We start from the raw sequence: 21,999 nt of genomic DNA, 5'->3' as shown, positions 1-21,999 counted from the left end.
AATATATTGTTAATATATAATTTTAAAGACTTTGTAGTTTACTTTTTTGTATTTTTGTTTATTTTGTTATTTCTGTCTTACTTTGTTAATTAAAGAAAATTATAGTTCTACACGGAATATATATATACTAGGTGTTAAATATGGATATGGTGATAACACATAAGCAAATTATTTCACAGAATATGTTTAGGGATATACTAAGAGATATATAAATGGCTGATAACTTATTGTGATTGTTCATGATTCTGATCATCACTACTACACAATTACTAAAAATCTTTCGTCTTTTTTTCAAACGAAAAAAGAAAAACCGGAACAAACAAAATTTCTATCAATTGGCAAATCTCGTCGAAGAAGAAGAGGCAGAGGTAGAAGACAATTTATGTATAAATGGTTAGAAAATGAAGAATCGCTTGGAAGATGAAGAAGAGATATAGCCAGAGAAAGACGCAGAGGTAGAGGAAGATGTATGTATAATCAGTAACACTTATCCAGAAGAAAGATGTTCTTGATTATGTTTACAAACTTGAATTTAGTTGCGAAGAGTAATAAAACGATTAAGTTTCAAGTGGTTTTCTGAATAAATCAGATATTTTTAATTCAGTGAGACTTTTTTTAACTACTACATGTTGTTCTTAAACTAGTTCCATATCAATGTTTTTGGACCTTGAGTGATGTAGTGGGTTCTTTGAAATGTTTTGTGGTCGCAATAGACCATAAACGATCCAAGATTATTTCCATGGTCAGCAGACATTTGTAATATTATTATAAATTTAAAGGAATATAATGTTGTAATTGAAGTAATTAACTGTTAAAATAATTCTTAATAATCAAGTATACATATATTATTGACTTTTGAAAAAGAAATTTAAGTATGGTTTACAAAATAAAAATCCAAATAGCTTTAAAAAAAATTTATAGATATGTTCCGTTTTGTTATTTTGAAAAAATAAAATAAAACAAAAAACTAATGAAAAATTAAAATATAAATATTGATAATGAAAATTACATAATAATTGTAACACATCTATTTTATTAAAGTAATTTACTATCATGTGAATTAACGTGAATTTTATACGTATGAACTAACTTTTTAAATAATATTATAAGACTTTATAAAATAAGAATATATATTGACAAGAAAAAACAAGAGTATAAAATAGGACTTATTTGTGAAAAAAAAATGAAAGTTAATTTCATAGAAATAAAAAAAAAAGAGGAGGAAAAATGTAATTTTAGTTAGTGAGTGAATTATAGTTTTTGTTGGTTATCTCATCTAATTTCCTTAAAAAATATTTTCCGTACGTACAAGACAACGTCAGGAAATACTTTACCATTATATAGTAGATGACAGTTGTTAAAGGATTTGAGGTTAACGTGGCCAGTTTTCTTTGACAATAATTAACGGGCCAAGAGTTATTATTAAAATGTCCCACGGTAACGTTGCCAACGATTTTATCGTAAGAAAACAAATGTCAATTAACATCTTTTTTTTTTTTGACGAAAAATGTCAATTAACATCTTAGTAAATGATTGTGTACTCACTAACTTTGTAATTACTTATTAACCTCGCTCAGTAACTAAAGCCTATCTCCATTAAAACATTTATCTTTTTCTATTCAAATAAAAATTATTGCGGTTTTTGACAGTCTTTTAGAATGGTGAAATAGTGAATCACTGTCGAATGTCAACAGAGCAGCTATTAATCGCCACCAGTCATCAAATCTACAGAAATGAGAAAATAAAGTACGCAGACACGTTTTGGGAGAACATGGAAACGAATTACCGAAACAATGAATTTCGAATCTTAACTGTTAGGGTAAGCTCTCCACTCATAGTAGCACGGAGTAGGTCATCATTTAGAATTTTTTTTAGTTATAGTTGTTTTCTCTGCAGATGAATTTATGAGCAGTCAACTTGAAGAGTGATTTCCCGTCAATCTAGAAATGACCAAAAGGTAATCTAGGTATCACTGGAAAGATCTCAGAGTCAGCTTTTCGTATCATCTTTATGATCGACAAACGTATGTTAGAAAGTGATGGCCGTTTTAGTTAGGAAACCATAATTTTATTTTGGGAAAGTTCTTATTTAAAAACTTTCCATATCAGAAGTTTATGTTTTAAGATAACTTATGAATTGTTTCATTTAACGAAATTTCCATTTAAGAAAACTTTATATTTAATGAAAGTTTTCATTTTGTAAACTTGATTTTAGGAAACTCGAAATCCAAACCTTCAATTCTTGTGTTGCAGTTGACCATTATTTTAAAGTGTGAGAGTGTCGGGACATAAAACCAGCAATTCAAGAGACGGTAGATCGGATGGAATTCTCTACACGAAACCGACTCTTGAGAATAAGAAGGACAAACCTCGATTGTGGGTAATTTCAAAGGCGTTTTTTAACTTTTTATTGATATGATGAAATAAAAATTATGATATGCATGCGAACAATAGAGAAATGAACCAGTACTCGGCGGAGTGGCAAAAAAAGATCTAAGACTAGTAAAACCCTAATTCCAGTCGTCAGTCTCTAGTCCTTGTATCCAAGTCTGAATAATCTTGCTGGTCTCTCTTATCCTCCTTTTATGTATAAACCTCTTCATCATTTTACCCTAATTAAGTCGGTTTAACCTAATGAGCCAGCTTAATGGAACGAGCATCTGGGCCGAGTCTTCGAGTTGTATCTCTAGCCGCCGAGCAGTCGTTGGCTGAGTTCGCAGCACTGAGTTGAGCCTATTTCATGAGCCGAGTTCTATATTCAACAGGCATTGTGGATGCAATCCATCTCTAACATGAAAGACGACATTACATGAATGTTATTAAAGTGTTTGAGGTTAACGTGGCCAAGAGATATTGTAATGTTCGGCGCCAACTTGCCTACCATTTTATTTTATAAAACAAATGTGAATTAAAAAAAAACTGTCATGACTAATCTACAAATTTAGATTCCCCTCTCTATAAAAGACGAAAGGGTTCTTAAGAGTTTTATTCGTCAAACAACTAGAAAACAAAAAAAAAAAAACAATGCCGACTCAAAAAAGCTCATCGATCCCTTTAATGGTCAAGAAAAAACTCACCGAAATGGTGAAACCCCCGAAACTCATACCTTCACATACTCTTTCCCTTTCAACACTTGACAATGCTCCTTACAACGAAGTTATGTACAAGATGTGTTACGTTTTCAAACCCAGGAACGTCGGTTATGATGATAACCAGCCGGATTATTTGGTTAGGGAGGCTTTGTCTGTTCTTCTTGGCTACTACTACCCACTTTCAGGGACTTTGAAGCGGAGGGACACTGATCGGAAGCTTCAGCTGAGTTGTGGCAGCGACGGGGGCGGTGTGGCGTTCACGGTGGCTACTGCTAACGTAGAGCTTTCTTCTTTGAAGTATCTAGAGAACATTGACTCAGATATGGCCTTGAAGTTTTTGCCAGAGGTTCAAGTGGATAAGGATGGTTATCCACCTTTTGCGTTGCAGGTACATAAGCGATATGTTTCATATAGGGACGACCATTACATGCATTAAAATAGCTACAACTAAATATTTTATAAAAAACATAAATATTAACATATTATATTGATATATATACTTTTATTTTTTAAAATATATTTTAATATACAATTATCATGATATTTAGGACTATTAATTAATAAATAGATATTAACAATTGATATTAACAATATCTAATGAGAATATCATCATTACTTTTTATCTTATATTTATTTTATGATTTTAATGACTATAGCCAGTTTCTCTAATTATTATTGAAAATATTGTTCAAATATAGATCTATACTATACTAAAAGTTGAATATACTAAAAGGAGAGAGCCTCCACGTCCTCAAAAATAATCCACCTATCAGGAGATTTGAATCTGCCACATCATCACTTTGTTTACGCACAAAAACTAGAAAAGGACCAACTCGACTGGGCTGAAATAAAAGGAAATGGCCCATTTAGAAAAAATCAATGTTTCCAATTGATTATTGATCTTCGACTCTCTCCCTCGCCGTCATCGTTCACCTTCGGAAAATCCAACCGTCTATCCAACTCGCCATTACTGTGTAATTATGTCGACCCATCATACTCATTCATTTCTGTTATTTTCTTCTTTCTTCATAAAATTGTAATCGTTCCACCTCCTTTTGTTACTCCTATATAAACAACTTCGTCGAAGCTCATTTATGCCGCTGCTCTGAATCACTCTGATACTCTCCAGAGACGTGGTCTTTACTCTCTAGCCATACCCGCTCTCGAGTGATTCATATCCATCAAATCCATCGACAAGTCAACTCTAGCTTGAAATAGGTGACCAGGTAGATATTACTTAGTTTACAAGATTGTGGTAAGGGATAATAATACTCAGTTTGTGTCAAGTTCCACTGATATATGTGAAATTGATTATAAGCTTAGTGTGAATATACTGCTCGATTCTCACACTCATATTCTTAGTGACTTAGTATTCAGTAACAGGACATTTGAGTGAGTTAGTGTAGGAGACGTTTCTGGTTGTAATCCGTTTTCATATGTTTAGCTGTTGATAATAACTAAAGTCTTAAATTTCTGATGCCTTCTTTGTCTCAGTTGTGTAGAGGTTACGCAGAGAAAGTTGCTGTATCCATTGGACAAATCCTTCCAATCCCTATAGTGGCGTTCACTGTTTCGTCAACAGTCTTCATGATGGACCGTCTTTACCCTGGTGAATCCTTCGTATTTAAATCCTCCTGTTGATGTAATCATGTATATATTCGGTCAATATCTCATGGTAACATGAAATTTTTTTCAGCTTTCTTTAATTCAGTTTGTGGTTGCTTCGTAAAACTGACTCTTTGGCTTGACTTATTATCTTGATTGATTCTGCTGATTTGATGGGGGCCAGACCTATTTTATTAACATCTACCAATCTTACATTTTGCTAGGTAGAAGAATGTTTGTCGGGTTAAAAAATATACTCGATCTTATTTGTAATTTTCCAGATTATAATTCTTCTTAAACTAAAGCCCTACAACTGAGATTGAGGTACGAGACACTAAATTCATCCTCCAACGACACAGCGAGCTTTGAATCTAGGCTCTGCATTTCTGATATTTGTTTTACTTATGTGTTTGTGATTTGACCGTTTTAGATCGGAGACGAGAGATGAAGTTTAATGGTATCTACGTTCATGTAAGCACTGGTATAGTTAACAGCTTTAGTTAGTGAGAAGTCAAAAGGTAACCAACTCATGGTTTGTTAGATTTTGAATATTTTAAGCCTTTAAGGTTTGTTTTAAAATATTTTACCATCATTTCTCTGAGGAATGTGAAGTTATGAACAGCTGTTTCAAGAAACGTGATGGTCCAAAGTTCAATATGTACATGTATTTGGCTGGCATGTGACATTCATCACAATGGAGCATAACAGTGACTTTATGATCGCATGGTTAATTCAGAGCTTCTAATTAATTTCCTAATCTATGGTTAATTTTAATGAACTTAGAAAGTATAATGAAGATATGAGGTTCATCCCTTGCATATAAGTATTTTCTACTATTAGTGAACTGCAAACTTACAACCTTAGATTTGGTCAGCCAATAATTTCCATCTGCTGTTAAACAGCTTGCCTCAAAACAGAGTTTTGTTCGTGATCTGTTATGTTGACTTAGCTGTGAGATTTTTCTGTTTGTTCTGTTAATATAATGGTCTGTCGTTCAATCACAGATCAACATATGAACAAGAACATAGGCGGATAAAGGATCGAAGAGGATACTTTGAGGACGGCTACCTCAAAGGGTCCTTGCAGTCACACGTGCCATTGAGAATTGGGAACTGAAGAGTCGTTTCACTCTCATTAAGCTGAATTTTTATATTGGTTAATTCCATGTTTTTTTCTAAACACCGAGATCTGTATTTACGATGCATTGTGCATATTAGTTAGGATATCATTATTTTGTTAAAATGCGTGCGAACCAAGCATAATGAGAAACATCAAACAAAAATAATCCAATCTTTATAGGGTTAATTAGGTTAAATAACCAAAATAAAAATGTACTGAAAGATAGTGCAATCAACAATTTTATAAGCTAACCTTATATTCCATTTTTCAAAATTTAACTTTTATCCTCTTACATAATTAAAATTACAATTTCAATATAAAAAATAAAAATAACGAATGCAAATATTATATTTTAGCTTTCAGTATTGTTTATTTTTTACTATAAAATTTGTTTGTATGATTCTTTTGATGTAGGTGCATTTAATGTAGTTGTATCTAATGTAGCTGTAATAATTAAATGAAAATAATAAAAATGGAAATATATTCTTACAACAGTATTTTTTTCTCTAGAGCTTACAAAATAATATTTTAGATAGGTTGTTACAACCATTTTTTTTTTACTTTATCTTCAAAGACTAGATAAAACAAGATTGGTAATTTTTTGTGGTTATAAGTAAAAATTAAAGCTAAAGTCTCTTATTACATCCCAACCAATCAGCCCTATTATAACTTTGAAATAAAACACAACATGGCAAAATTTTGGTTTTAAATATTTCATGGCATACAAAATTAGATACTACAAAACAAATTTAACTAAATTTCTAAACATGACAATATACACTTTATATGTTATAGTCTTTAGTGAAATATATTATATATATGTACATGTATACATAATCTTATTAACTTTATAAAAAATATTTACATCAACTTTTCCATACGATTTTTTCAAGAAAAAAAATCCATACAATACAGATTTTCTAAGGGATCATATTCGGTCTGAGTTGATAATCTTTAATATAAAAAAGGAAATAAAGAGTAAAACATAAAAATAATAATAAAAGTTACAAAAAATTACATATATTTAGAAACCATATATTTTATTAAAAATAATTAAAATATATACTATCACTAATCATTGAAATAGAATTATTCATCTTTTGGCATGGACATCCATGCAAATATGCAAACCATGAATAACAAAATAAATTAATATAATAATATCTAAAAAAATCATAATGCAAAATTTCAAATTATCATTATATGTTTTATTAGTTAGTGCAAATATTACTTAATTTCCAATAATTTTATTAATGGAAGCCTAAACACACTTTTAAAAGATTATTTCCAAATTCAAAACACCATAATGCTGAACAATATTTCAATTAATAATGTTGAGAATTTGAAATTTTATTAATTTATAGAGATATTAATTTACAAAAATTTCCTTATTTAGATTTCATATTTTAAGATATAAATATTAAGATAAGAAAATATCTGATTTTAGTGTATATACATTAATTGTTATTTTAAAAAAATTGAATTTATATTAATTTTATTATATTATTTGATGTATGTATTGCATAAAACTTAAATGCGGTTTTAAATATAATAAACAAACATATATACAGATAATAATAAAACATGTATATAGATAAAAAAACATATATACTAAATCTCATCAAAAATATATAAAACAAACAATATAATAATACGTTCTTATTTATATAAAACATGTATACAGATAAATTATTAATTTATAGTTTTAAGAGAAATACCCTATGATAGCACTAAAAAGGTTTTTATCACAAATACAAACTTTAAAGATCAAAATGACCAAAATATATCATTAAAGGGGTAAATAAATATTTATACCCCTAGGGTTAATTAATTCAATCCTTACGGTTTTGAGTTAAGGGGTGAGGATTTAGGATTGAGTTTTAAAATTTATAAATTTAAAATAAATATTAAAAAAATTAAAATAAAAATTAAAAAATAGTTTTAAAAAGTATTTTTGAATTACAAAAAGGAAATTTGGAAAACAAATAAAAACAAATTCAAAAAAAACTTTATAAAAAGTTCAAATTTGAAAACATATAATCTAAAACTACAAAAAAAAAATTAATTTTTTTTAAATATAAGAGTATTAGAGTCATTTTATCTATTAAATGAAAAAATTGGTCACTTTTTTCTTTGTGGTCTATTTTTATGACAAAAATTTGAAAATAGTCTACTTAGGAGAATTACCCTAATTTTAAAGGGACCATATATTTGCATAGAATTTTCTAAAGAAAAACTATTATCTTATTATTTTATTGATTTGTGTTAAAGTTTAAACTGACCTAAGTTGAGATTGGAAAAATATAATAATTTATAGAGATTATTAATTTATAGATGTTTTACTGTATTTCTAATTTTCACACACGTTAATTTAATTTCCATTACTACAGAAAGCCACTATACACAACCAAAAACAGAAACTCCCCTCTACTTTTACATTTCTATCGATTCACTTCCCACTTCATCTGCATAAAAAAATGAACAATAAATCTTAAAATACTTAGGCTGCAACTGGAATGACATTTTTTGGAATAAAATCATTTGGAATGGATCATTCCATGGGATTCCATGAATTAGTTACCAGTTATTATGAATGTTTTCCAAAATCAATTCCACTTATTCCATTTTTGGAATGGAACAAAAAAATAAATCCTTTGTAAAAGTCATTCCTTTTATTCATGATTCTAAACCTCTGTGAATGAATGGAATGTGTGGAATCTTTATTCCATTTATAATTTCAGTTTTTATTCCATTTTTAACATCATTCCAATTTTTTCTATTCCATAAAAAATCATTCCTTTTATTCCTAACATTCCAATTAGGAATAACCAGTTGCACCCTTAATTTCATATATTCCTTCTTAAAATACTTAATTTCATATATTCCTTCTTAAAATTACTTTAAATCTATTGCAACAACAACCATAAACAGCCACAACTATGGTCATACACAAATTTTAACTTCACACAATATCCGCGCGTAGCGCGGACACGGACCTAGTTATTATAAAATTTATATATAAGTATACTAAGATATTTGAATTAATCGGTGTCTTTGGTTTGTTCAGTTTGATCGTTTAATATACTGAACCATATCTATATAACATCCGTCGGTTGATTCGGTACTATTTTCTCTATTTTGGTTTGGTTCAGTTTTAAATGGCTCTGCTTTACCGGATTGAACGCTCCTAGACAATCGTTATTTTTTGATGTTTTATAGTTGTGATTTTATTTAATCATTTCAGTGCCACATTATTTGTTTTCAGTCCGCATACGATATGTGTTTAGTTTCAAATACAACTTTCCTAATTTAATTATTACTATAGAAAAGATTTTGATCCAAAATCTACATCACATAAATAAAACTATGAAACAAAAGAACATAATTTAATACATTGGTAACCAATATAAATATTGAAGTTATATAGTTTATAATAATTTAAATTTTTATCAAATTTAATTATTATTTTTATAAAAATAAATATTATAATTAAAAAAATTTAGGAACATAGATATATTAATCCGTACAAGGTGCAGGATCAACTAGTTAAACTTAAAATCTGACCGAAAACTATTAAAAATGAAAAATAAATAGAAATTTTAATATTGACATTAGATATAATATTTTTTATATTTTAAATTAATTGACTTTTGTAATTAACCGTTGTTTGGACTAACGTGAGATCTAGATCTACGCGTATTAAACTTATTTTCCAAACAATATTATAGAGATATGAAGTATTTTCCCATAGATCGATTTTTAGTAAATAATCGTGGAAGAAAATAATAATCTTTTCGTGAAACAGTAAACTACAAAGTAAAACCCTTTAGTGAAAAAATTTGAAAAGGTCGTCCCTAATACCTTAAAACTTCTCTTGTTGGCTGGCTTAATTTACGAAGTGAAATACCAATGATGTTGACAGGTGACCAACTTTAAATGTGGAGGATTCATCTTGGGGGTTGCTCTGCCGCATTCAATGTGCGATGGATTTGGAGAGGGACATATCATGTGCGCCTTGACAGAGTTGGCCGGCGGAAAGAATATGCCGACGGTGACACCGGTTTGGGAAAGAGAGAGACTCGTGGGAAGGCCTAAAGACAACGATCAAGTTCCCTTTGTTCCCGAAGGCGATACGGCTACTTCACCCTACCTACCGACTGATGATTGGGTATGTGTACAAGACAAAGATCACTTAGTTTTGAAAATTTCATTAGACTTGGTAATGCGAGGAAAAAGAAACTGGAGATCCCTGGAGAATCTTAAAGTATTATAAATACTCTTTTCTTTAGGAATGTTTTAATAAAGCTTAGATAAGAATCTTTCCTGCAAAAGATTTCCGGACCCTTTCATTCGAGTTTATGAACCTTTGATAAAAACAAGAAAAAACCGTATTTTAAGTTGTAACTAGGTGGTGACCGCGTCTTGTGCAGAACGAATAGACTAAATTAGTTTATAATTTTCATTTAGTAGGAATTACTTATACTAATTATAGAAAACAATAATCACCATGATATTTGACCATAAATATTTAAAAGCAATGGTTACTCTCATAAACAATGTTTTGAAAACTGGATCGGACCGGTCGGTCGAACCAGTCTGACCGTGACTCGTTAAAGAAGCTGAATCTGGTTCGCTTTAAAACCCGGACTTGAGAAAAAAAAACCGATGAAACTGGCTCAAAACGGTGGCCCGGTTCAATTTTAAAACTCTGTTTTAAATAAATTAGCATATAACTAATGTCTTTTAAATTGTTATTAACTTTTAATATTTAAAAATGAATGTTTACCTTTTACTATTTAATTGGTCTTCTTTAAATTCTATTTTTTTTTTTAAATGTTAAAAAATCTCTTTTTGACTCTCATATTCTATTCTCATTTTGTCATATTTATAAAATTTAAGAATTTTAGTTGTGTAAATAAATACATAATTTAAATGGACAATCATGTATCAAAGTTATAGAAAATTACATAAATATATGAACCGTTTATATTTTCCAGTCCCTAGAAAAAATGTTTTGTATCATTGTTTTAGAAAAGACCATATATATTAGATAATATATTATGATTTTAGTTCAAAGTAAATTTCATATAACTTTTCAAAATAAGAAAACCCTCTTACCTTTAGGTTAAATATTTTATCCAATAATTATTGGAACAAATAGACAAACCATATTAACAGAGATACATGACACTAATTGTTAATACTACGGATATTCTAAGACTGAAAATATGTTTGTGCGAGAACTACGGATATTCTAAGACTGAAAATATGTTTGTGCGAGAACAAAATACATTTCCAGCTCCACAACCACTATATGTTGACATAATATAATATATAAAACAAATAATATGATTCGGAAAGTCAAAATAATATTCTGGTTAGTTGTGGTTTAATAATTGGGAAAATCAACCGTAAATGGTTCTTTCGGTATAGGTAATGACCGTAAGCGACAATCAATTCGTGATTATATTATATGGAACATAGGCAATGACATTACATGTAATTAATTTAGGCAAAAAAGGACTTTTCAATAAAAGGTGCGAGAAGGATTATGGTGATAATACTTAAGTAATGAAATTTTTGTCAATCACACATGAGGGTAAGGTTTATTTTTAAGAGTGATCCTCGAATAATAAGGGGATATGTTTAAAATTGTTTATAGAATTATTTCTATCATATCATATGTATTTATATGTATATTCTAAATTTTTATAATGTAGTATATGATATTTAATTGTTTTTATAAACAAATTAATGTTAATTTTTATATCTTTAAATTTTTTAATTGTTTGTATTGTAATATATATTAGATTAGGTAGTTCTAGAATTAGTTTTTTTTTTTAAGTTTTAATTTAATAAATGAAAATTCAAATACCAAGAACTCATCAAATTAAGAAAATTGATTTTAAACTTTACATATGAATGACACTTAAGTGACTTTTGAATTAATATATAATAGGATATATTAGTCAATGATAGGTTTTGTTGTCCTGCAAGTTTCGGCTAGGAATATATTCTCCTTGCATTGCGACTCTTACTTTCGATTTTTTTTTCTAAATTTACAATATATTTAATTCAGAATGTTTATAATTCATAAAAATACAAATATTTTATAAATATCTGAAAGTTTTAAATGAAACTTTTTCATTTTTTTTCTTTTTCCTTGAAATATTCAATGAGATGTCTTCAACTGAAATGCTTTAACCATTTTTACAAATCAAAACGGTGTCACACTTTAGATCTATTAGAAAACTTAGTGATTAGGCCTCTCACAACTACTTTCACCTACAGATATCGGAGCATTTCCAATGATTTACTTCATTCTTAAGAAAAAATAACTCTTTTAAAAAAATCAAGTAATATATTTTCAGTGGTCTACTTTATTTTATCTTTTATATATTTCAAATATATTATATGACCATTTTAAACATGATTATAATAAAACATTGTACTTTTTCAAGCTTACTAAATTTATCTAAATATTTCTCCAACACGAGTACTATTTATTATAACTTAAATGTCATCATATAATACGATCATTACACATAATAGAAATAAATAAGTAAATAAATTGTTCAAAAAAATAAAAATAAGTAAAGAACATTATATTTTATAAAAAAGAATAAATCTATATATTTGTCCTAAAATGACTAACTAAAGTGATCTGAAGTGAGAAATGAGCTTATTTTATCCTTCTTTCTTTTTTTAAATCGAACCTGGAATAACTGGAACTGAATATTTTCATGTTCTTTACTTTTTCATCTAATAGATGAAAACAATAATAATTTTTTCAAATTAATTAGGTTAGATCGCACTTATTATACATTTAAGTAAAAATAAAATCATGTTAAATCTAAGGATTAGTTTATAATTCAAAAGCTTAAATTCAAATTTGAAGAAATATTGTTCAGTTTTTAAAATTTGAAGAAATGAAGAAAAAATGAAGTACCATGGGAAAAAAAAATTCTTCAATATAAAGAGAGAAATAAAAAAAATGAAATCCCATTAGATAGTCTTAGTCGAGTGTAAAAAGGTTATTAGAAAAAAATGAAAAGAAAAGCAATATACAATATAACCTCTTTAAATTAATACTCTATAAATTAATATACACTAAAAATCTCTATAAAATAATATAATTTTATAGTCCCGAATTGAGTTTTTGGTTCAATTAGTATATCGATAAATTAATATCTCTATAAATTAATAAAAAAATTATAGTTTTGGTGTAGTCCCAACATTATTAATTTATAGAGGTTTCACTGTATCTGAAAAACAAATCTAGCAGAATTAAATGTTGGAAATGATTCATTAATTACGCACTATACAAAAATATTTCTTGCATGATTTTTTAATTAATTTTTAGTAAAAAAATGAAACAAAACTTTTCTAAGAATATCAGATCCATTGCGTGAAATATTTATTTTTACTTTTCTGGTAGATACTCAAAATTAAAAAAAAAATCCAATAGGAGTTCTCTCAGTCCCAAACTTTTGTGAAACAAAACTGATAATATATATATATATATATATATATATATATATATATATATATATATATATATATATATATATATATATATATATATATATTATTTTCACTTCACGTATAATAAAATTAAAATGTTATGGTTAAAGAAAGCTCAAAATAATGTTTTCTCTCGGAAAACTATTATGATTATGATCATTTAAAAAAAAATTAAAAGAAAAAGTTTGGCTAGCTTATTTATTCTTATTTTATATTCTTAAATTATTATTTCTTACTTTGCTTATTTTTTATATGTGTAATCAGGTAAGTGAGAAAATAAGTATCAGAGCTGAGAGTATAAGAAGACTGAAAGAAGCTACACTGAAAGAGTATGACTTCTCTAATGAGGCACTCACTACTTTCGAAGTTATAGGAGCTTATTTGTGGAAGTCAAGAGTTAAAGCTCTGAGTTTGGATCGCGATGGAGTCACATCTTTGGGTTTAGCTGTAGGAATCCGAAACGCAGTGAATCCACCTTTGCCCGACGGATACTATGGTAATGCATACATAGACATGTATGTATCATTAACCGTTAAAGAAGTAGAAGAGTTTACCATCTCTGACATCGTGAAGCTCTTAAAACAAGCAAAAAGAAAGGCTCACGATAAAGATTATCTCCAAGAAGAGCTTGCCAACACTGAAAGTATCATCAGTATGAATTTAACGATCAAAGGTAGATTTTGTTTGACGGACTGGAGGAACATTGGGATTTTTGGATCGATGGATTTCGGGTGGGGTGAGCCGGTGAATATTGTCCCGGTGGTCCCACCAGAGATAGCCAGAATTCTTGGTATCGTCATGCCAGCGTCGAGGTTAGAACCTTCGATGGTAGGAGGGGTTCAAGTCATGATTACGTTGCCAAGAGCTGCAATGGTTAAGTTTAAAGAAGAGATGAATTCTGTAAACTGAAACTTCTTTCTTTGATATGGGAATCTCAATAAATTAATATAAATAAGTAATAATCTTTACACAAAAAGTGATTACCTTTTACAAAAAGTGATAATGCATTCAAATTATTTCTTGGTGAGAACATCTTTTTGGTTCCGCCTTCAGAAATCTATAAACGCTCATCAAAACAAAATAAATACAACCATGGCAACTTCTTCCATTTGCAGTTTTCATTGAGGCCTCTCCAGGGTATTCTTATCAACCTGAGAGAAACACAAGAATTGTTTCGGTGTCAACCATTGTTTTGTATTTCATGATGAGGTTAATTTCCTTTATACTTTACTTGGATCTCTTTTTATGCTACTACCTATTCTATTGATTCTTTCCTAACTCTAATTATGAAAATAAGTCGGTGTCCACTGAATTGACTGCTGGTGATAAGCTGTTCTCAGTGAGTTTTGAATCTTTGAATTGGTCGAGCAATAGATGGTGTAAACTTGATCAAGAACTGCAGAAGGCGTGCGGTTGATTAAGTATGCGACAATCATGATCGCCTCACCCCAATTTTTGATAGGTAAGTTGCTTTGAAATAACAAGGCTCGAGCAACATTGAGGATAAGATGATTTTTGTTTTTTCAACTCTTCCCGTTATGTTGAAGAGTACATGAAGTCTGATAGATGATACCATTCTCGCGAAAGAAGCTTGCTAAGCACATAAACTCAGCTCTGTTGTCGCTTCGAACAATCTTGACCTCTTTAGAGAATTGTTCTGCAGCCAATTTTCAGAAATTGGATAGGACTGTGCGAACCTCAGATTTCTCGAGAAGTAAATAAGTCCTGACTGCTCCGGAAAAATCATCAACCACAGTACGAAAGTAGACAACTCCTGGAGATGTACGAGTCTGACCCTCTTGCTTGCACGATGCGAGTTGTTCTTTGAGATGATGGATACAAACTTTGTTTCCCACTGAGAAACGTTACTTTAAATTCTCCCACAACTTGTGAGAATCTGATATAAGCGTAACTGTTGAACGAACATGAGCTTCTATAGAAGAACAAATCCACCCAACAATCATTGAATTGACAGAAGACCGGAGCTCGAAGTGAGGATCATCGATGGCAGGTTTCGGTATTGAACCATCAATAAACCCTTCATTTAGCTTTAAGGGCGTTGACCAGCTCCGAAGACCATTCATTATAATTCTCACCCGTAAACATCACCGATGTTATCAAAGCTCTTGGATTATTGGACACAAGAAAGGAGTACGGGGCGGATGCATTAGCGGCGTTTTTCTCAACCTGAAACTTTCTTGTCGGTGTATCCTTACTTGCGGAAGAGATATCAGTCTCGACCATAACTGCAAATTTTTTGTTCTTACCAAGAACAAAGATCTGATCTAGAAGAAAAAATCGGGTCACAAAACTTTTATTGCTCTGATCCATGTAAACTGGAGATGATATTGTAAACTCTAAACTTATATTGATATCAACGACGGACTTGAGTATATATATACAAAATTATAAACCGACTTAAAACATAAACCTAGGAGTAAATAGGAAATATAATATAAGCTAATGACGGTTTAGAAAGGTAATCCTTATCTAGGATTCCCTTTCCTAATAGATGGATATTAGAAGAATTCCACTTTAAAATTTTGTGTAGAAGATTATAATTAAGGGATGAATTCTTTAGTGATGAGTCCTTTATGTCGAGATTACTTTGTCTTTGATACTTTGAAGGTTGATTTGATTGTTTGAAGGAGAATAGATCTGTTTCAAACTGGTGGTGATGGAATTGTGGTAGATGGTCTTTAGTGAGGATCTGTGAACTGATCAACACTTGTGTAGATGTGTCCTTGATCGTGGGAGGTGTTCCCACAAACAGTGATCAAGGATGAGTATGCTTGCAGAGAATGAACTCTTAGATGTCGATGTTCAAAGATGAACAAATGATACACAAATTTTAGAAAGTTTTTAACAAAAAAAGGTGAATGTTTTTTAATAAGACTCAAATGAGTTTATATAGAAATACAGACATTAAACACACTTAGACTTTGTAGAAAACTAGACAAAGACTTAGATAAAAACTAGGAAAGACTTTGATAAGAACTAGGACATAAGACTTGACTTTTGACCAGAATAAGTAATACTTTGAATTTCTCTTTGCGCTGAAAAGGCCAATTTGGCCCAGCATCTAAACAAGCTCCTTCTTCAGTGTCACTTAGCTAATTCAGCTCATCCATTTCCAGGTAAGTGTCACTTATCTCATTCGGCTTATCCTTAGTAACCTTAGCTGGTTTCATCTCAACTTCAGTCTCCTTAGCTGGTTTCAGCTCAGTATGCTCGCTTTTCATCCATCATGGTTTGTCCTTTGTTGGATAATCAGCTGGCTCAGCCATGGTTACATCATTTAGTCTCCCTCAACTATACATACACACTAAATCCTCCTAGACTAGTAAGCACTTCACAAAACCTCCCTAACTTACATTTTTCATCAATTAACTACTCATACTTGTCAAATTCAAATCAATTCCACAAATTCATTAAAATCTTATTATATGGTGTGTTTACTTGAGTATTTGCGTTTTCCATGGTTCAACCAGATTACACAAGGCGAAATGTCTTGAATCTCACAGCAATTTTGACTTAAATTCGAAACATGGAAGACCATATCTCCTTTGTATCTAACAAGAACAACGCTGCCGAATCAAAGATTATTAGTAATGGCGAACTCTCTCCACCCTTCACTAAGTCTCCGACCAGTCATTTTCACTCTCCATGTTTTATCTGAAGCGTAGGATTTCAGGTCCGCATGCCACGCTTATTCCTTACTCAATTTACTTGGAGAAGAGGTCTTCTGAAATCATTTACAAACAAACAACGAAAGGATGGATATATTGTGAATAAGCTGTTCGAGAGAGAGTAAGAGAGATGGTTACGAGGCGAGTGTGAAAGCCGGGAACTAGTGTTTGTAAGAATTCTGAGCGAAAAAGCCTTGATTTTGCCATGTTCGCCATTGTTGAAGTTTCTCTTCTCCTACTCTCTCAAAAGATTAAACTGTTGAGGCTTAAGAAAATATAGAGAAATTATATAAAATGGATTTTGGTCCTATGTTCGTTCAGCGAATGTTATTCGATTCGCTGACTTAATTAGTAAATTAATTTTTATTACTTGAATGTATTTTAACAAAAAAAACAATTATAGCTGTTTATTAAATGTCAAGATATAAATTATTTTTTTTAAACCAAGTAAAACAATATTATTAAGAATTATTTTAATTTTTTCATACTGAAAAAATAAAATATAAAATATTATAATATTAAAAGTATTTTAAAACTAAACAAACACCATTATTTGAAATTACAATATGAAAATACTGTTATTTTCTCTTAATTGGCTGTTAAGCAAAATAGATTATTGACAAAGTATAACAAATTACGTTAAGTGCTTTAAAACTTATATAGTTGTCTTTGGATTACACATGATAATGCATGATATGCAACCAAGGCTTTTTCTAAGAAAAAAAAAACAATATAGACAACCAATTTAAGTCATATTAAATATTTCTAGCCCGTTTCTTTCTTATTTTGAATGTCCTATCTTACTTCATTTTTATCACTGGATAGCACCCATTATTACATCATCATATATAATCTCTAACTTTATTACAATATGATGATCAACTATCTGCAATATATATAATACTGATGAACAGCTCCACGGATAATGATTCTATAATGAAGTTCTTTCCAAAACATTTAGAAGGACGGTTTTGCATGTACGACATCCTCGATGGAAAGACTTCCTCCCTCCGCAGCAGACGACCACAACGAACGGCTCTACTTAAAGTACTATGAAACCCCTAAAAGCATGCATCTTATAATAGTCAAGAAATTGCATAGTATGGGATTTGAACCCTAAATCTAGATGTAGAAACTTTTAAACTTTAACCATTAGACTAAGATTCTTCCACGATCCATACTTCATTTTATTCTCAATCTAGAATAATCTTCTTTACTGAATAGGATTTCATCTCTGCCTTCAACTTCTACATCCTTCTTGTCTTTTTATTATTAGTTTTGCTAGAACCATTTGGTAACTTAAACACAACCGGTTAGTATGAGAACCATATTTTCAACATGAAAATTTGTACCTTCTTGCATAACATTTTTCTAAACCACCTAAAGGTAAAAAAACATTGTACTAAGTAATTTGTACAGATAGAATTTAGCAAGTAAATCTCAAATGAACATATATTTTTAGATATCTGAAAGAGAGGCTCGAATGTCATCTTAACATTTATTTTAAAATAAACTGGGTTAATCATTTTAGAATAGTATCTCTTTCATTTGTAACTATAATATAATTTCACTACAAAGGAGAGTAGTTTCTCCACTAAACACATAGTTGTAACTTGTAATAGTCAATTGCTATATTTGATGGAACATAGTGTAACTCATATATTTGACCATTGACTTCTTATAGCAATAAGGGAATGATTTGTGAGAGATTGACTGACTGATCTACTTGATATCCTTAGCTTTTCAGTTGTTCCATTTGTTCAAAGCCAAATACCAAATCATATTTCTCTTCTATGGTTCTTAACTTTTATAACCTTCACTATGAAGGTAGATTCATAATTTTTTGAAAGATATAGCTCCAGACCGAAAAATATACGTCTGATGGTATCAAACGCATCTTGGACATTGTCAGGATAGGTCTTGAGGTCAGTCTCATTGTCGAGGCAGTAACGCAGGAGTATTCCGGTGTAGAAAGAAAGTAAACCATATATAAACAGTAGTGTCCCAACCATCCTCCTTCTTTGGCAGCTTCAAACAAATTAAAGTATTCCAACTCCACATATAACGTTCTATCCTGCACATGCCCCCATGTGTTTTAGACAGATTGACTAAAGAGCAAAAGATAAACAATCATGTTCTTTATCCTAGACGTGTTTGGTCTAAACAGTTTCGTTTATTTGCTTCCGTGTGATATATTACAATAGAGCTGAATGCTATTTTGTACTTTTCTCTTATTTTACTAGGATAAAGGTTACAGTCTTAAAGACAAATACACATATATCAGAATATGAAAGAATCTAAGCTAAAAAGCATATTCTAATACACATCCTAGATTCTTGTATTCACGATCAAACAACAGAGAAAATGTTGATAACCTTTCATAATGATTTGCTCTCACATATTACTACTATCATCAAGCCAAGCATCTTTTAGATTTTTTTACGTTAAACACAATAATCAATACTATTAAATTAAGAACATGACCTATTGATATATAGTTTAGTCCATCTATTTTATCTTTTTTTTTAAGGAGTCACTGGACCTATTTTAAAATAAATCAAATTTCATAACCGTAACTAAAGAAAAACTACTTCTAAGCTGTATGCATATTTTGTAACGTCACCCTTTAATTCCAAAATATTAGGAATCCACTACTTTCAATATATAAAAAACTGTCGACTACTTTTGCCTTTAGTTACAAAACGTGCGAAGTCCACTAAATAGAAATTATGTCGTTTGAAAACAATAATATTGATACTATACTTTCAATAATATTATTTTCACTACAAATTAATGGAAATGAACAATATATGGTCAGTAATTTAATTAACTTTTTAAACATAATTTTACTTTGAACCGGACTACTTTTCGGTCAATGAGTTATTGGATTGACCGTGGAGAACTATGGTTAGTAGTTTAATTAATTTTAATATAATTATAAATATATTGATATTAAAATAAAATAAAAATCCATGTTTAAAAATATAATAAAGTTTTTTTTCATTTCACGTAAAATATAATTTAAACAATTTTTATAACAAGTTGGAGTTACAGCATATAACAAAAAATACAATAATATTAAAATTAATAATTATCTAAATATCGAATTTAAACATTGAAAATTTTAAAGTAAAAATTTAAATAAAATTATATGACATATCGATTACTCATTGGTTTAATATTTAGCCTTTCGTTTTAGCGTTTTTGCGGGTTTTATCAAGTTTTTAATTAATTCATATTTCTTAAAGCCTAAATCATTGGGTTTACCAGTTCGACCGCGAGTCCAAATTGGATTTAAAACCGCTAATTTAAATACAAAATATTTTAAATAGATAAAATCCTTACAAATTAACAAAAAATATACAGTAACCACTACGTTAAGATAATCCTACGTTATATAACAGTATATATATTAAATTTCTTTAACATATAAGAAAAAATTACAGAAAATGTTACATATTTACAGTAACATAAAAAACCAAAAAATTACAAACCAATACTATACATGCGGATCAAGATCTAAAACAGACAAATATAATTTTAAAAAAACGGGTATACGGACATATGATTACAAAAAACTGAGCGATGCCGGATCAACTTTTAAATTTCTGTTACTTTATAAAATTTATTTTAATTAAGATTTATACACAAATATGATTACAAAAAAAAACACAAATATAATTACAAAAAATAACACAAATATAAAAATTAAAACAAAAATATACCCGCCCTTTTAAAGGGCGGGTCAAAATCTAGTTATGGTAGTTTAAAATCTCACAATTTTGAACAGATTGTCCGTATGAGCTATTACGAGAGCATTTGCATCATTTAAATGCTTTTTAAAAATTTGATGATTGGATAATATAGAGCATTATGTTTATGCTAATTCTCTGCCAATCAAGCTCTAAGATACTTAACAATGTTTTGTAAAATTTGTTAAGTCTTAATAAAAATTATGGCAGCAATCCGATTGTCGACTTAACATCTTCTTCTGCTATGATCACCTCCAGAAATTGAATATTTTCTATTGACAAAGCTTTTCATCTGACTTTTTCACAAATCATTATAATTAAGTTAATATTCTTCTTCTTTCCAGTTAATTTGTTATTTACTTTTATTTGCTTGAATAGTTTTATATGGTTTGTCAAATCGGAATAGTTATCATAATCTTAAATGTTGCTAGAAAAAATGTCAGGTTTGGTACATTTGTCGAAAAGAGTTTCTTTTTCAAAACTAAACTGATAAAAAAATTTATAGTCATTCGAATATGTCACAAAAAAAAAGTAAGTTATTTGGCTATCGTATTTATTAAAATTAATTTTAAGAAACATTGATTTTTAAAATCTAGTCAATAAGTTTGTAGAGAAGAAATGATGAAAATGTTAAAAAGAATATTTTTAGTTCTAGCTCTTTTTGTAACAATGATATTTCTAAGATATTTTTTTCTGAATGAGGGCATAAATTTTGTTTATCGCTTATGTATACAATTTGTGCACGGCTCTGTGTACAGTGGCAGAGCTGGGAAAATTTGTCAACGAAATCAGTTTTTTATTAATACTCCCTCCGTTTTTCAATATAAGTCGTTGTAGATAAATTTTTTTGTTCCAAATTATATGTCGTTTTCAGTTTTCTATATAATATTTATTAATAATTAATGTTACCTGACCAATGATAATATATCTTCTATTTTTTTATTGGTTGAATTGTGGTTAGGTAAATAATTAATGATGTTTTTGTTTCGAAAATATAAGAAATTAATGATTTTCTTAATCTATGTGCATAGCTTTAAAATGACTTATATTAAAAACGGAGGGAGTATATATTATAAGGGAAATTAACTAAATGTGACAGCTAAATTTTAGCAAAAAAAAAAAACTAAATGTGACATTATTTCAAAATATACAAGTAAAAAAGAAATTATTCATAAATTCACATAGGTCAACTAACTCACATGCTCTCCTAACACTAACA

At 29.4% G+C, this 21,999-nt stretch overlaps 1 protein-coding gene across 1 annotated transcript; it reads left to right on the top strand.

Annotated features, from left to right (window-relative positions):
• Nucleotides 1–32: 32 nt before the first annotated feature.
• LOC106393106 (spermidine sinapoyl-CoA acyltransferase-like) lies at nt 33–20,712 on the top strand. The gene is made up of 3 exons (XM_048738602.1): nt 33–3,479; nt 9,738–9,983; nt 13,604–20,712. The coding sequence occupies exons 1-3, from the start codon at nt 3,024–3,026 to the stop codon at nt 14,246–14,248; spliced, it is 1,347 nt and encodes a 448-aa protein (XP_048594559.1). The 5' UTR covers nt 33–3,023; the 3' UTR covers nt 14,249–20,712.
• Nucleotides 20,713–21,999: the final 1,287 nt, after the last annotated feature.

The sequence above is a fragment of the Brassica napus genome, chromosome A8 (genome assembly GCF_020379485.1).
Source record: "Brassica napus cultivar Da-Ae chromosome A8, Da-Ae, whole genome shotgun sequence".
Taxonomy (NCBI): Eukaryota; Viridiplantae; Streptophyta; class Magnoliopsida; order Brassicales; family Brassicaceae; genus Brassica; species Brassica napus.
Note: the sequence above shows the minus strand (reverse complement) of the source record. Positions and strands in the feature narration are given on the sequence as shown.